Genomic DNA, 13,223 nt, shown 5'->3' on the forward strand with positions numbered 1-13,223 from the left:
ATCCGGCCATTTAACATGGACTTTTGTCTTCGTCGCCGCTCCATGCAACTACAGAGCTCGCATCGGCAATCAGTTCTGGCGACTTTGGTCTTTTCTCCGTAGAAGCAGGTGATACAGACCGCCCTCTTGTTTCCTCCTCTTGCTCGACAGCAATGTCCTGCTCGCAATTTTCATTCTGTCCATGGCCATTTTGTATCTCCTCTGTTTCAATATCTGATTCCGCCACAGGCAGAAGTAGTTCAGATCTGCTTAACTCATAATCGTCATGTTCTAAACCTTCTGCTCGGCCAACCAGCGACTCATAGGTCACATCGGTTGGGATCCGACGAATGGGCTGAGGCGAGAATGGCCTTGCGTTACGCGGCCTGTTAAAGTCTGCGGAGAAGACGCTGTCGGTGTCTCCTCCTCCACCGCCGGCTCTCGTATCTGATGCCAACGCAGCAAGTGACTGATAACGTTCTGTATCCATCAGGAGACTGTCACCTCTGGCGTGGCTCCTGGATAGTTCTGATCCTGTATCGGCGAGGATGCTTTTGGGCGGGAGGATCGAGAAGAGCTTCGGTGTGTCGCCACCACCACCACTCATGTTTGCGCTGTCTTCCTCAGTTGCGAATAAATCTTGTCCCTTTTCTAGGAGGTCGTCCAGACCGCCTCCACTCCACCCTTTTCTTGCCAGACTTTCAAAAATGTCCACCTCTGCGCGTACAAGGCTGCAGCTTGCGTCCACGATTCTTCCGCTTGTCTCTTGACTTTCTCTCAACAGTGTTCGTGCATGGTCGGCATGTAACGTCGTCAAACCGTCCAGTTTCGTAGTCAAGTCAACTAAATGTGCTCTGAACCGTCCGACATCTCGCCTTCGCTGTTTGTGTAACTTCATGCCCTCTTTCTCCAACCGTTTTATCTCTCTGCTCTGGGCTTTGATGTTGTGTTTGTACGTCTCCTCTTCATCGTCAATAACGGTTTGCCATTTATCCAGGTCATGAAGGAGTGGCACTTCGAAGGATCTGTATACTGTTTCGGAGAGAATTTGTTGGTGGTTTGCGACGAGATGGTGCACTCCAGAAGCGGACATGAGCATATCGGCGGTGCAGGAGCCCTTGGTCGAGAAGCTTGCCGTCATATTGGTCGATCCAGAAGGTCCAATAGCCTCAGCGCGAGCTTCTTTTAGTCTGGCGCATGCTTCGAGCGCTGAGCCGAATGTCGACGCAGCGGTTGATAGCGCAGCGAGAGCAAGACGGTATGACTTTGCAGAGGCGACAAGATCAGAGTAAGCTTGCTGTGAGTTTTCAAGGTCGGCTTTTGTGAGGACAGCATGTGAAGACCGAGGAGGCGGTGGGAGTGGTAGATTGAACTGAGATAAAGGATTTGTAGTTGACGCAAGAGAATAGACGGGCGATCCAGGGACGGGTGGTAGTTGTGACGGTGTCGGTGACACTGGACGCGATGCTTCGGAGGCCATGTTTGTTTACTTTAGGCGGACGATCATCGGTGTGACTCGGCTTGTGTGGATTGCGAACCGGGTGCGGTTTTGAGGAGACGGATGAAGTTGTTTCAGCAGAGTACCGAAGCCATAAACAAAATGCGTCAATTTGGAAGGGTCAGGTATCGAAAGAAGTTGTTGATTCCACCAAAGGTTTCGATCGGTTGGCAAACGTTGGAGAAGACTGTCCGGGATCAAGGGTGCAAGGGTCTGCCGCTACAGAGTTCCCCCACTCATTGGAAATCTCCAGTGCGCTACTGTAAGCGATAGGGCACTTGGTGGCCCGGCCTTATCATGCACCTCTACGCGGCGGGCATTGTAAGGCGCCCAGCCAGTGGTGGAGCGGAGTGCACGTCATTTTGGCGGCACCTCGCCGTTATCTAAGGAAATTTTATCTGAAAGGCATGCATAAGAGATGAAATTAGCAAGTCAGTCTGCGCTACCTAAGACAAGCTTCTTAATTCATTTGTTTTTGTAACCCTAAGCTTTGACTGTCATGTTGCCCTCCCAACTACGATGCCATCACGAGGTTGCTGTGAGCGAGATGGGCCACGGGGCATGTGAAGTCAGCATGATTGGTCTTTTTTCAACTCGTGCCAGTATAATGTGATGAACAAATATCAAATCTCAGAAACTGTAATATGTCTATTTTCTTCTGTTCTTTTGTTTAGCAATTAAACCTTAGCAAAAGCATGCTATCTAAGAACAAATTCCCTGAATCTTCTAGTTCTTAGGGGGCAGCTGCTTCCTCAAGAATGCCTCGACCTCATCAAGCTCCTCAGGAACAGCAGAGTGTCCCATGCCACTTTGTGAAGTCAGCATATAGTCTTGAAAGAACAAGACAACATTAACTTACGGATAGGTCTTCCATGCAACGTCGTAGCCAAGTCCCTTGAGCAGTTCGGCGCTCAACTTTCCACGCTCGCAAGGGACGATAGGGTCCTCTTCGCCATGGAACATCATGACAGGAGTCTGACGGTTGGCATCTGTAGGCTTAACCATGTCGGCAAAGGTCTTGGATAGGAGCAACCAAGATGAAAGGCCAAGGATACCGCCCAGCTTGCTTGTGCAGGTGAGGCCGGCAAGGAGAGACATGGCACCACCCTGGGAGAAGCCGCCGAGAACAATGCGCTCAGGGACGATTCCCGAATCAATCTCTTGTTGGATGAGATTGTGGAAGTACTTTTGGCTGAGCTTAATGCCCTCGGTGTCCTCGTTGCGGATGAGAGAGTCGACATCACCTCCAAGTTGTTTCTATGCCATGTTAGACATGGTTCTAGCCAATTCGAAAAGAGACACTTACGATATCAAACCATCCAGGCATTCTCATTCCCATGTTCTACCCGTGTTAGGTCAACTCTCAACACACCTCTCGGATATAAACTCACCACGCTGATAGGGATTTGGGGTGCATGGGGCAGAATGAACTTGACCTCATCCATCTTCTGTCGCCGGCGCCAGTTCTCAACAGCGCTTGCCCAGCCATGTCCAGTGTCACCGAGACCGTGAACAAAGATGACTGTGGCAGTGTGCTGCGATGCTGCAGGAAATACGAGCGGGGCGATTCTTCCTGAAGACATGTTTGCTTCTGTCGTCCTCTCCGTTTTGGTGCTGCTAAATAATTTGTTCCAGATGACGAGAACTACTAAAGGAAGACCAAAGATAAAAAGGTAACGGATAATGGTTTTCGTAGAATCAGTGTCGTCTTGTGTTTGCTTGCGATCGTTGGACATAGCAGAAGTGGAAGTTTAAGTGTGTCCACCCGCTGCTGCTGGTCTTGTCAAGGCCAAGTGGAGTTTAGCGGTATCTTGAATTCCGTACAGGATTGGTGACAAGCTGTTTACCCTGCACTCAGGAAGCATTTAGTCAAAACATCAGCAACACCATGTGCAGTGAATAAATGCATAGTTATAAATATCTTACAGTATTCATGTTTAGGAGCATCTATTATGATAGAGATTCAAGTATGTGATTAAGTCATATCTGTGCCTTGCCATTAGTTAGCACGATATTCCATGGAAAGCTCACCCAACAAGCCTTTCCGCTACAATTGAGAACCAATTAACTTCATTTTATCACTTGCAGTTACCCAACATAACTTGACAATCTTTGTTCTCCATTCAGTTTGTCTAAAAAAATTCCGCAACTCTCTAATGCAATCCACCAAGAGTGGGAGCAGACATTGCGTTGAATGAAGAATGGGGCTGAATATCTATTGGTCCAAAGGCTCGGCCCGGTACCCGTCAACTCAGCCGCGGTATCGGAAATCTTCATCAGAAGGGTTGCCAGCAATGTGCAACAACGCAGCAGCATCTTGATCAAATAAAATAACAAAGAGTCCTATCATAGCGCAATAAATGGCATCCCTTCGAAAACAGCACTCACGGTTGAATTTAGAATTCTAAGAATAATATGTTTGTTTACAACTGTAAATTCTGGAAATAATAGCATTTTGACTGCAGATTCTGATTCCGACAGCGAGAGTTCAACTCCCTTCCAGACCTTTCTTTTGCACCTTGAACTACAGGATTTAGTCTTATTTTTCTGCTTTGAAGAGGCTCAACCGGGAGTTTGGGCTATCAGAGTTTGTATTGGTTATGGGTGCAAGGATTGGTTGTTGTCACCATGTTGACACGCAACTTTCCTGTGTGTAACAACTTTCCAGCCAAACTTATGTGATACTAGCAGATCAAGGCTAGCAATTTCACGGCCAATATTGGGCCACCAAGCTAATCGACCCAACCTCCTGGTGTTAGTGTCCAATTTGATCACTGTATACACCCAGGACTTTGCAGTTAATATTGGTCCTGTTTGCGATGTCCTAGTAGTCTTTCTAGAATATCTCCCCCCTCCCTGATCATCAAAGTAACACAGACGAATAAGAAAACGTGTTTCATTATCTGATCCTCTTATCACATCGTGTCCATGGATGGAATCTTGAGACCCTCTCGACCCTGAAACTGCTGGGACGTTAGGGGTCGAGTGGCTGGTAATGGCACGTGCACACCCCAGTAATTGGAGTACATGGCATCTTTAGTGCGTGAGGTGGGGTGATTCGAACCCTGTATTCTCCTCCATCGTCACTCTGCATCTAGTCCACCTATCTTCGAGCCAAGTCGCGTTGGACAAGTTCAAGTTTGAGTTCCTGCATCATTTGAACTCATTTTATGCTTGTGTAACGTCATTCCAAAATCTCGTTTCTATCTCTACTATATCACTTCAATGTCGTCAGAGGAGTTAACCCTTCCTCCTCTCCCTGCTGTTTCTTGGGATGAGCAGTCACAAACTTTCACCAACAACCCTCGGAAACGCGTCCGCAATGCCGGCTCCAAGCACGCGCCTTCCTCGGGCTTCAACAATTCAAGTGATCCCGCCATATTCTCTAGTGATGATGACCCTGCGTTGGACAACTATGTAGAAGGCAGGCGAAAGAAGAGATACATTGGTACTTGGTTTCAACAGCATCCCACTTCTTCCGACTCGACTTTCAGTGAGATTCACGTTTCTAAGCCGAGGCGTCCATGGACGCGACAGGCAGACAGTGGTGTCTTCCTTGGCAGCGATGGCAATGAGAGCGAAGACATGCTGGAACCCGTCCCTGAAAACCCAAAACCCAGACTGCCCCAGCTTGATCACGTAGTGCGCCGCGTCTCAAGGGCTGAGCAGATTGCACGCGACAAGGTTCGCACGTGTCTTGAGACGGGCGAAGAGACAGTCGACTTTTGGTCGATGGGGCTGGAAGATGTCTCCAACGATACCATTAGTCCTCTGTCACAGTTCACCTGCATCCCCGTTGTTACTAAGGATGTTGCCTTTGAGCAAAAGGACCCAGAGCTCAAGATCTACATGGCCCAGAACCGGCTAACACGGGTTCCTGGTGCCATCTTCGACTTGACCTATCTCACTATTCTCAGTCTCCGCCACAACAAACTCACTGAACTCCCACCTGGTATCGGCAAATTACAGCATCTCAAGGAGCTCAATGTGTCACAAAACCGCTTGCGACATTTACCAGTTGAGTTGTTGGATCTATTTGTATCAAATAGTAAACTCGACACACTCGTTGTTCATCCCAACCCCTTTTGGCAACCAAAACGAGCCCTAGAACAGACCGAGGAGAAGTCCGATAATGTGCTCTTTTCTCACACGGAATCAGAACCTTCTTCTGTGCCACATTTGGTGAGTCGATTGTTGGGCCGGTCTCCTTCGCAACTCTCGGATACTACAGGGCGAGTCGTCTCAGACTTCAGATTTCCAACAGACCACCGGAAACTCGTATTGCCTGTTGATGAGGGAGAACCAGAATTCTCACCATCGACGTCCGTCTCATCTATGACAGAATCGCAACGCTTGCAAGGGGCAAGCCGCGTCCCAAGTCTACTGGAGACTGCCCTCCGAGCCTGCTATTCTACCACTCAGCTTCCAGAAATGGCGTTTTACATTCCGGAGGGTCTCAATCACCTCAGGAGGCTTCTGGAACGAGCACATCGACAAAAGGAAGCCGGTGGGCTAACTTGCGCACGCTGCCGCAAGATGATGGTCATTCCAACTGTCGAATGGGTTGAGTGGCGGGAAGTCCGAACCTGTAAAAAAGTCAGCCACGATAACTCATCTGCCCTGCGGGTGACACCGCTGAGTATGGCAGAGGGCGAGAGGACTATTCCCTTCATCCACCGAGGATGCTCATGGCGATGCGGGCCAGGAGAATTGGACAAGAGTAGTTGGGGTCTGCCGAGAGGAAATCTTGTTCCTGTAACCGATGAGGGAAATCAACAAGCATGATGGGTAAATGGCGTTTTATCTATGGTAAAAGCAGATTGATGAGCACATGAATGATACCTTATACTGTCTTTTTTTATTGTAATTAATTATTACCGAAATCAGTTGCGCCTGAACATTTGTCGTTCCGATAATCATGACGAAGATGTGGATAGTTCATGAGGACATCTTATGACACGGTCTGATAGTTCGTTTCGTTATGCGCTGTGTGCAAGATCAGTTGACCCGATTATAAATTCCGTTTATAAATCACGTACAAACACATATTCTGGGATCAAGGTGACAAAGTTGTCTTGACTTAATATGTCATGATCTAGACTAAGTCAAAGTGAGTGTTGGATTGTCAGCCAGAAAGAACTGTGTTGGTATGTCCCTCATCACAAAATCATCGAAGAGCTTAGTCGTGTATGTGCTTTGTTGTATAATTTCTTATTGGTATGTAAATTCGCGTACCTGTGCCCTCGTAGAACTGCACTCGCCAACATAGGCGAGCCACACCGTCAAAGACACTCTTCTCATGCTGTTTGATGCGTAGATAAACGTATCATTCATCAGAAGCATATGGCTCGGCTTGAGATATGATCGTAGATGTTCCTGCAGAGACACGGTCCCTTCCACGTAGCGATCCGTTGGAATGGCTTTCAGGCCTATACCAACATGGAGGGTGGACCAAAGCGATTCAAAACGTGAGCGCAAATGGGGTAATTGTGCCCAGTGCAAAACGCACGGGCGTACAGCTTGTTCAAAGAAACGGGTATCATTCATCCGGGGTCTAATCCCAGTCATCGTCATCACTGTCGACGTTTCGTGATTTTCCAGCAGTTCCTGTCTTGATAGTCTTGCCTGCTAAACGATCTTCAGCAGCATCTTCAGCAGCTTGCCTCCTCTTGACAACGCGCATATCAGAGTCAGGGACAGCGCCAACACTAACTAGGAGATTGTCGACCTGTTGCATCCCTGTTCGCACGCCCCCGATAGTTGCCAGTGTCACGATCTGTTTGACAATATCTCCCTTGTTGTAAACCAGAATTGTCGGGCAGTTTCGGTCGGGGTAGTTCTCGATGGCCTGGCTTGCTCGGATTTCGCAAAACTTGATTTCGCCGTACTCCCTAGCCGCTTGTCTCCATAGTTCAGTCAAGACTCGGGATTCGACATTTGTTCCCATGGCGGACGTAAGGTTGACGAAGACGGGTCCGTTTTGTGATGCGTCTGTGACTTCGCGCTGGTATTCGGGCTTTGAAAGAGGGTATACGGTCCCGTGCAGAGCTTTCTTTTGTAAACTGTTCAACTCGGCCATGCGCTTTTGGCGGTATTGTTCCAGGAAAGCTTCATCTTCATCGTCTTCTAGCTCGTCCAACTCGTCAAGGTCCTTGCCTTCTAATCGGTTCTCATGTGCCAGTCTTCTTCCTTCAAGAATGGCCTCCTCGATCATAGGAGTTGGGCTCGGTGGCTTCTCAGGGATAACTCCATGTTTTCGAAGAATATCATTCCTGTGGAGGGGTTAGAGCTAGCTCAGGGTCGTGGAGGGGTAGCAGAAACTGACCATTCTGTGTCTGCGTTTGGGTCGTCAATTGGAACATTGATACGCTGTTCCATAGGGTTAGACATTTTGATGTCTTGGTAGAGTTGAAGTGACTTGAATACTTCAACAGACGTTTCCCTCGTCTACTAATGTATTTGCTCGAAAGTGGCAGCCTATAGTGAGTGGTACGTAGTGCAAACTGACGCAACTCAACAGGGGACCAGGCAGAGCTCATCTGTTCATGCATAACTCGAATAAGCCCCACCAAGCACCCAAGCACAATTGATGCACAATTGGTGCATACCTCCTACCTTAGGTAAGTATGTAAGCTAGGTAAGCTCTCTCCGGCGCTATGTTACACCGGCATTGACTCGGTCGCTCCTTCCAAAATCCATCACGTGTGTGGGCTACCCAACCCTAGCACGCTAATCCGCTTTCGACCACAGAAGCCGCCCCAGAGGCAAGAATGAGTCCTCCCCTCTGAGCCACCAAACTTTTCCTCGCTTACCTCCTCCCACCCACCTTGCGAGCCTCAAATCTGTTGCCGGATTTCGTCAAGCTTTCCCACTCTCGCAAGATACCGACAAGAAATTTTCGAGAAAATCAGACAAGATGGTAAGCGACTGCCTTTTTCTGGTACTTTTACGATGGATCGATTACGAGCGATGGATGGACAACGACTACGTGTGTGAAAAGAGGTGGAATCACCGACTCGAAGAAACTTGCTACCCGTGGCAAAAGTTACAGATTGATGGAACTCGACTTCGACGACAGCATAGATGATGGATCGGACACACAATGGACTCAGACATGATGATGGAACAAGTTGGCTAACATCCCGCCCCCCCCCCAGGTTCTCGCCGTTGATCTTCTGAACCCTTCCCCGGCCGCCGAGGCCAAGAAGCACAAGCTCAAGGTACGATAACACCCGGGCAAAATTTTCATCATCACGACAATCAATCTAACATTACCAGACCCTTGTGCCCGCCCCTCGATCCTTCTTCATGGACGTCAAGTGCCCCGGTTGCTTCACCATCACCACCGTCTTCTCTCACGCCCAGACCGTTGTCATCTGCCAGGGATGCACCACTGTCCTCTGCCAGCCTACCGGTGGTAAGGCTCGTCTGACTGAGGGCTGCTCTTTCCGAAGGAAGTAAACGCCTCGCGGCGGTTTATTTCCTTGGGCACTCATGACTCTTACGGTTCATCTCATGGTGGCCATCTCGGATCTGCAAAACACAACATCGACATGGACGGATAGAACAGCCGACGTTGCGAACATTCACCAAAAAATCTTTGCAGATAGAAGATGGAACACCCAGAATAGGGGCGTTTGGGGTCTCCGGATATCTTGCATGGCACATCATTTCTCTTTTGTTTTTCCGTTACGCGCCTTGTACCAAAGAGTCGTCTGGAGGCAGGAAGGAAAAAAAAGCACTGCATGGGTGGAAAGCTGAGAAAGCCTTCACACGAGTGTCCACGCTGGCTCTAATAGGTTGGCTGGACATGAGGACGTGGAACCGTTTCTTGATGATCGCTTCATACCCGAGTGCAGTGGGTAGCGGAGGATGGTCACTGTGCTTTTGCGAAATTCACAATGGTTTCCACATCACTTTCTTCTTGACGTGAATGTTTCTAGTCGATGATTGCGTTGTGTTGCTGTCGTGACTGTCGTAGAGTACACTCCTGTGCTTCGTACTAATATGATTCCAAAATGCATCATTCCGCCCGCTGCTCTCTACCATGCCTCGCTATACCTAGCTATCGAGGTCGACTCACTTGATGCCAACCGGTGATGGAAGGCGTCATCGATAGTTGGGCTCAACCCCTCAGCAGATCGACATACCTAGCTGCTGACTTGCCGGATGACTACCCGGAGACGGTCGCCCGCCACAAAGCGCCTAAGGCAACTCAGCTGAAGCAGAGTCTCATGGCTAGGTACTATTTTTTCACGAACCTGGGGAACCAATTACCCCGCGAAATTTGATAGAATCCGCATTCTACCTTAGACCCAACACATTGTAGTTCCAACTATAATCCTTTGTGATTGGACTGGTTGATGGACCTCTCGACTCGAATTCGACCTTCGATATGACCAATCAATATCACCTCAGTTCATGATAGATGAATCAAACGTATGCTGAGTGTCTCCTGAGTTTGATCAATGTGAAAAGATGCATGTATTAAAGTTGTACCAACCACCAAAGTGAATAGATGCATGTTTCCAACGATTACGTCGGTGATCGTGTGACTTTTCCCTCAAATCAATTTATTAAGATCCAGAGGCAAATTCGGAGTGGACCTCGGCTCTGCTGGGCAAATAAATCAACTGTTGTCGATCATGAAAAGTGCTAGAATTTGCCTGTAGGATAATTCATCGCCACCGCCTTGGTCTCCAACGTAGCCCTCTCCTCTTGATGATCAGATATGGGGCTTATCAGATGAGTCAGTGAACCAATAGAAGAACTCACAATCAATTACTTTACACGAAAGCGGCGCGCCGAGATGGTGGTCATACGCGGGTAGCTGATCCACAGTGTGAAACTCTTGTTAGTTGATTGGCTGGACTGTGCTGTTTATGGGATCATCTCCTTCTTAGCTTTTTGGGGTCTTCTTGGGACAGAACAGGGGCGCTTCACTTTTTGACCCTGCCAAATTTCCTCACCCCTGGCAACAAGGCCCTTGGTCTGACTTGTTTCACTCTACTCCCCTCTTCTCCTTGTTTTATTTTCCTTTTGAACCCTTGATATCTCTTCTCTAGATTCCGACGTCATTCACCTTCGCAGAGACTATTTCTTCTGAATTCACCTTCAAACACTCTCCACTCAACCACTACTTGAACGTTGTCTTTTTGTTATTGCGTCCTGTGCCACAGTCGTTGCTTACTTTACCATCATCACTGTAACGTCATTGCTCAGCACACGGTATCGATTGTTGATTCTTTCTGAATCAAAGAGTTCTTTTCGGTTTATCACAGTCTTTACACTCTTCCATAATGTCAACTCCTCGTACCAAGCGCCAATTTGCTGGTGCTTCGGCCGATCCCTCTCAGCGCCAAATCACCTCATTCTTCAATGCTAGAACCTCCGCTGAGTCTGCAGCTGCTGAAGCTGAAAAGCCTCTTCAGCCCGCTCTCCCCTCTACCGTCCAGGCAAACCTTCTCAGCGTCGGCATGCGAGTCCGCAAGTCCGTCCCCGAAGGATACAAGACGGTCGGTACCAGTGCTTTCAAGCTCTGGACGGACAATGCTCCAGTAAACACCACCAAAATCACCGCACGAGCCCCCGCCAAGGCTGCCTCTCGGGAACTTCTCCCTTTCTGCGGAATCAACAGAGTTGGCGGTCTTGATACGCAACCCGAGTTTGAACGAGAGGACGATGTTCCGGATATCGACGCCATTCCCGAGCTTACTATGTCGCAAGACAGCAACGAGAGTGCTGAGTCATACGATGGATCCCGCAAGCGGATTTTTGATGCGGAGGAAGATGAGCTGGTTGAAAGCCGCTCCATGGACGTCCAGAGCAACTCCCGAATTATGGCTATTCCCGTGTCTCGAAAGGGTGCCGGTTTGAGGGGGTTCGTCTCCAACAACAACCAAAACTCAGGTTCAGATTTCGAAGAGGCCGATTTTCTTGTCAATCCCGAAATGGATATGACGAACTAAGCCAGCAATTGCTGTGATGTTTGACAGAGTTCTTGCACATTGGCGTGTTAACTATGCGTTATGTTTGGGTATTGCAACATTGGTCGGCGTTCAGGTACAGATATATCAAGGCTTCAGAGCGGTTGTAAATTTATTAGGTGTCAAAAAGACATTGTAGCTCGCTGCATGCTACGTGGATTTATACATAAAGGTCAAGAAGACCTACAGTTATTATTACTGTCCCTCAACTTACATGCCCACGAAGGGCTCGCGAAACTCGAGCAAGTCTCTTTGTCCGTAAAACTCACCAGCTATCGTCAAGATCATGTTGAGGGTAGCACGTAAATTCGCCCGTAATCGCTGTTTCGCCGCCTCCTTCACCGCCTCCTCATCGTCCTCTGAAGCTGCCCTATAGTTAATCTGGGCGAGCAAACGTTCTTTTGCTGCTTTGAGGCTTTCCTCGGGCTCTGGGGCAGCGACCTCACCTTCTTCGGCATCCGAGTCAGACGCGGTATCCATAGCCACGTCTTCCTCTTCGTCTATCTCACCTTCCTCTGTATCAGGCTTTGGCGGCGAAGTCGTCGTAGGCTCTGCAGCTTCGGGTGGTTGTTCAGCTTTCTGTTCAGCTTCGGGTGGTGTAGAAGCTTCTTCGTCCTCCTCAGCGCTGACGGCGCCTTCAATCTCCAAGTCCTCTGGGTCAGCCATGATGTCTTCGTCGCTGCTACTTCTATCAACAGCTTCATGCGCGCCGAGTCCACCTTCTGCCAACTCTTCTCTTAGTGCAGCCATCTCGGATAAACTTCTGCCCAAGAGGACTGCTCTTCGTCCCAGGTCACGAATCCAACCAATCTCAGCGTAGTTCAGTTCGCCCTTATCTGGCAGTCTTGCAAGCAATGCCCAGATCCAGCGACTCGTGCGTTCTGGAAGTGTGTATCCCCGACGAAGAAACTTGCCGCCAAGCATGATGCGCAGTATTCGTAGCGTCGTGTCTTTGGACATGTGGGCGATTTGAAGTGGATGCGGATCGGTGTCGCGCAGGAGTCGAGACCAGGTGGCTATGACAGAGGTTTGATTATCTGCAGGAGCCTCGGTCTTGAGCTGCGCCTTTGCGAGACGAGAACGGGCGTTCTGGGGAGGGCTGGCGTGGAGGATAGTTCGTAGGTGGTGATACTGATCCATGACGGAGGCAAAGTAGGCTTCGTGTATAGCTACTTCTTCGTCGAAGTCGTCATCATCGTCTTCTGAGTATTCTCCTTTGTAGTTTCCCTCGTCGTCCACGTTGTCGGGCATTGCCATGTACGCGCCGTCCTCGTACCAACCTCGAGAATCGCCAACGCCGTCGCTGTATATGTTCCTGTCGATAGGTCCCTCTCCATCATCTTGATCATCACCTCTGAGTTCAGCAGGTAACTGTGGTCCGATCTGAACTTTAGGCGCAACGAGTAAATGGGGGATTCCGGCAGCTTGTTGTCTGTCATACTCACCATATCAGCATTCGTGCTCTGCAAGGTCGTGATCTTCAGTAATGACAATAGGGGCGTGAGGGAAAAGGGTCGACTTACCGAACTGAGTTTAAATATGCCATGGCATCTGCATCGTCCTCGAAATCAGACTCTTCGCCTGCGGGAATCGTTGTCGCATGCTCGTTGTCTGCAAAGACATATTTCTGGCCCCAGGTCGGATCGATGCCAGAGTTTTGATGTTGTCGCGCTTTTCCGCCGTGTTTCTTTGATCGCTTTGGTTTGGGCTTCAAAGTATCGCCTTCGTCGACATCCTTAAATTCTCTTTTGGTCGCCATT

At 49.0% G+C, this 13,223-nt stretch overlaps 7 protein-coding genes across 7 annotated transcripts; 3 read left to right on the forward strand and 4 right to left on the reverse strand.

Annotated features, from left to right (window-relative positions):
* Positions 1–10: 10 nt before the first annotated feature.
* On the reverse strand, positions 11–1,459 carry FGSG_06403 (uncharacterized protein; the record flags this gene model as incomplete). The annotated part of the gene is made up of 1 exon (XM_011326765.1): positions 11–1,459. One exon carries the CDS (start codon positions 1,457–1,459, stop codon positions 11–13), a length of 1,449 nt encoding a protein of 482 aa, XP_011325067.1.
* Positions 1,460–2,121: 662 nt separating this feature from the next.
* On the reverse strand, positions 2,122–3,196 carry FGSG_06404 (acyl-protein thioesterase 1). Its single transcript, XM_011326766.1, has 4 exons — positions 2,869–3,196; positions 2,784–2,819; positions 2,337–2,734; positions 2,122–2,285 (listed from the first exon to the last, which is right to left on the reverse strand). The coding sequence occupies exons 1-4, from the start codon at positions 3,058–3,060 to the stop codon at positions 2,204–2,206; spliced, it is 708 nt and encodes a 235-aa protein (XP_011325068.1). The 5' UTR covers positions 3,061–3,196; the 3' UTR covers positions 2,122–2,203.
* A 1,506-nt stretch (positions 3,197–4,702) lies between these two features.
* Positions 4,703–6,262, forward strand: FGSG_06405 (uncharacterized protein; the record flags this gene model as incomplete). The annotated part of the gene is made up of 1 exon (XM_011326767.1): positions 4,703–6,262. The coding sequence occupies one exon, from the start codon at positions 4,703–4,705 to the stop codon at positions 6,260–6,262; it is 1,560 nt and encodes a 519-aa protein (XP_011325069.1).
* A 769-nt stretch (positions 6,263–7,031) lies between these two features.
* On the reverse strand, positions 7,032–7,867 carry FGSG_06406 (uncharacterized protein; the record flags this gene model as incomplete). Its single annotated transcript, XM_011326768.1, has 2 exons — positions 7,032–7,749; positions 7,803–7,867. The coding sequence occupies 2 exons, from the start codon at positions 7,865–7,867 to the stop codon at positions 7,032–7,034; spliced, it is 783 nt and encodes a 260-aa protein (XP_011325070.1).
* A 416-nt stretch (positions 7,868–8,283) lies between these two features.
* Positions 8,284–9,536, forward strand: FGSG_06407 (uncharacterized protein). The gene is made up of 3 exons (XM_011326769.1): positions 8,284–8,396; positions 8,635–8,697; positions 8,756–9,536. The coding sequence occupies exons 1-3, from the start codon at positions 8,394–8,396 to the stop codon at positions 8,936–8,938; spliced, it is 249 nt and encodes an 82-aa protein (XP_011325071.1). The 5' UTR covers positions 8,284–8,393; the 3' UTR covers positions 8,939–9,536.
* A 1,011-nt stretch (positions 9,537–10,547) lies between these two features.
* FGSG_06408 (uncharacterized protein) lies at positions 10,548–11,670 on the forward strand. The gene has a single exon (XM_011326770.1). The coding sequence runs from the start codon at positions 10,777–10,779 to the stop codon at positions 11,443–11,445; it is 669 nt and encodes a 222-aa protein (XP_011325072.1). The 5' UTR covers positions 10,548–10,776; the 3' UTR covers positions 11,446–11,670.
* A 3-nt stretch (positions 11,671–11,673) lies between these two features.
* FGSG_06409 (uncharacterized protein) lies at positions 11,674–13,222 on the reverse strand (the record flags this gene model as incomplete). Its single annotated transcript, XM_011326771.1, has 2 exons — positions 11,674–12,895; positions 12,987–13,222. 2 exons carry the CDS (start codon positions 13,220–13,222, stop codon positions 11,674–11,676), a joined length of 1,458 nt encoding a protein of 485 aa, XP_011325073.1.
* Between the last annotated feature and the right edge of the window lies 1 nt (position 13,223).

The sequence above is a fragment of the Fusarium graminearum genome, chromosome 3 (genome assembly GCF_000240135.3).
Source record: "Fusarium graminearum PH-1 chromosome 3, whole genome shotgun sequence".
NCBI lineage: Eukaryota > Fungi > Ascomycota > Sordariomycetes > Hypocreales > Nectriaceae > Fusarium > Fusarium graminearum.

Coding starts and splice junctions, on each gene's coding strand:
- FGSG_06404 (XM_011326766.1), bottom strand. CDS start 3,060: ATGTCTTCAGGAAGAATCGCCCCGCTCGTATTTCCTGCAGCATCGCAG. Junction 2,820..2,868: donor CCCAAATCCCTATCAGCGTG/GTGAGTTTATAT, acceptor TAACACGGGTAG/AACATGGGAATGAGAATGCC. Junction 2,286..2,336: donor GTTGCATGGAAGACCTATCC/GTAAGTTAATGT, acceptor GACTTCACAAAG/TGGCATGGGACACTCTGCTG.
- FGSG_06408 (XM_011326770.1), top strand. CDS start 10,777: ATGTCAACTCCTCGTACCAAGCGCCAATTTGCTGGTGCTTCGGCCGAT.
- FGSG_06407 (XM_011326769.1), top strand. Junction 8,698..8,755: donor CCAAGAAGCACAAGCTCAAG/GTACGATAACAC, acceptor TAACATTACCAG/ACCCTTGTGCCCGCCCCTCG.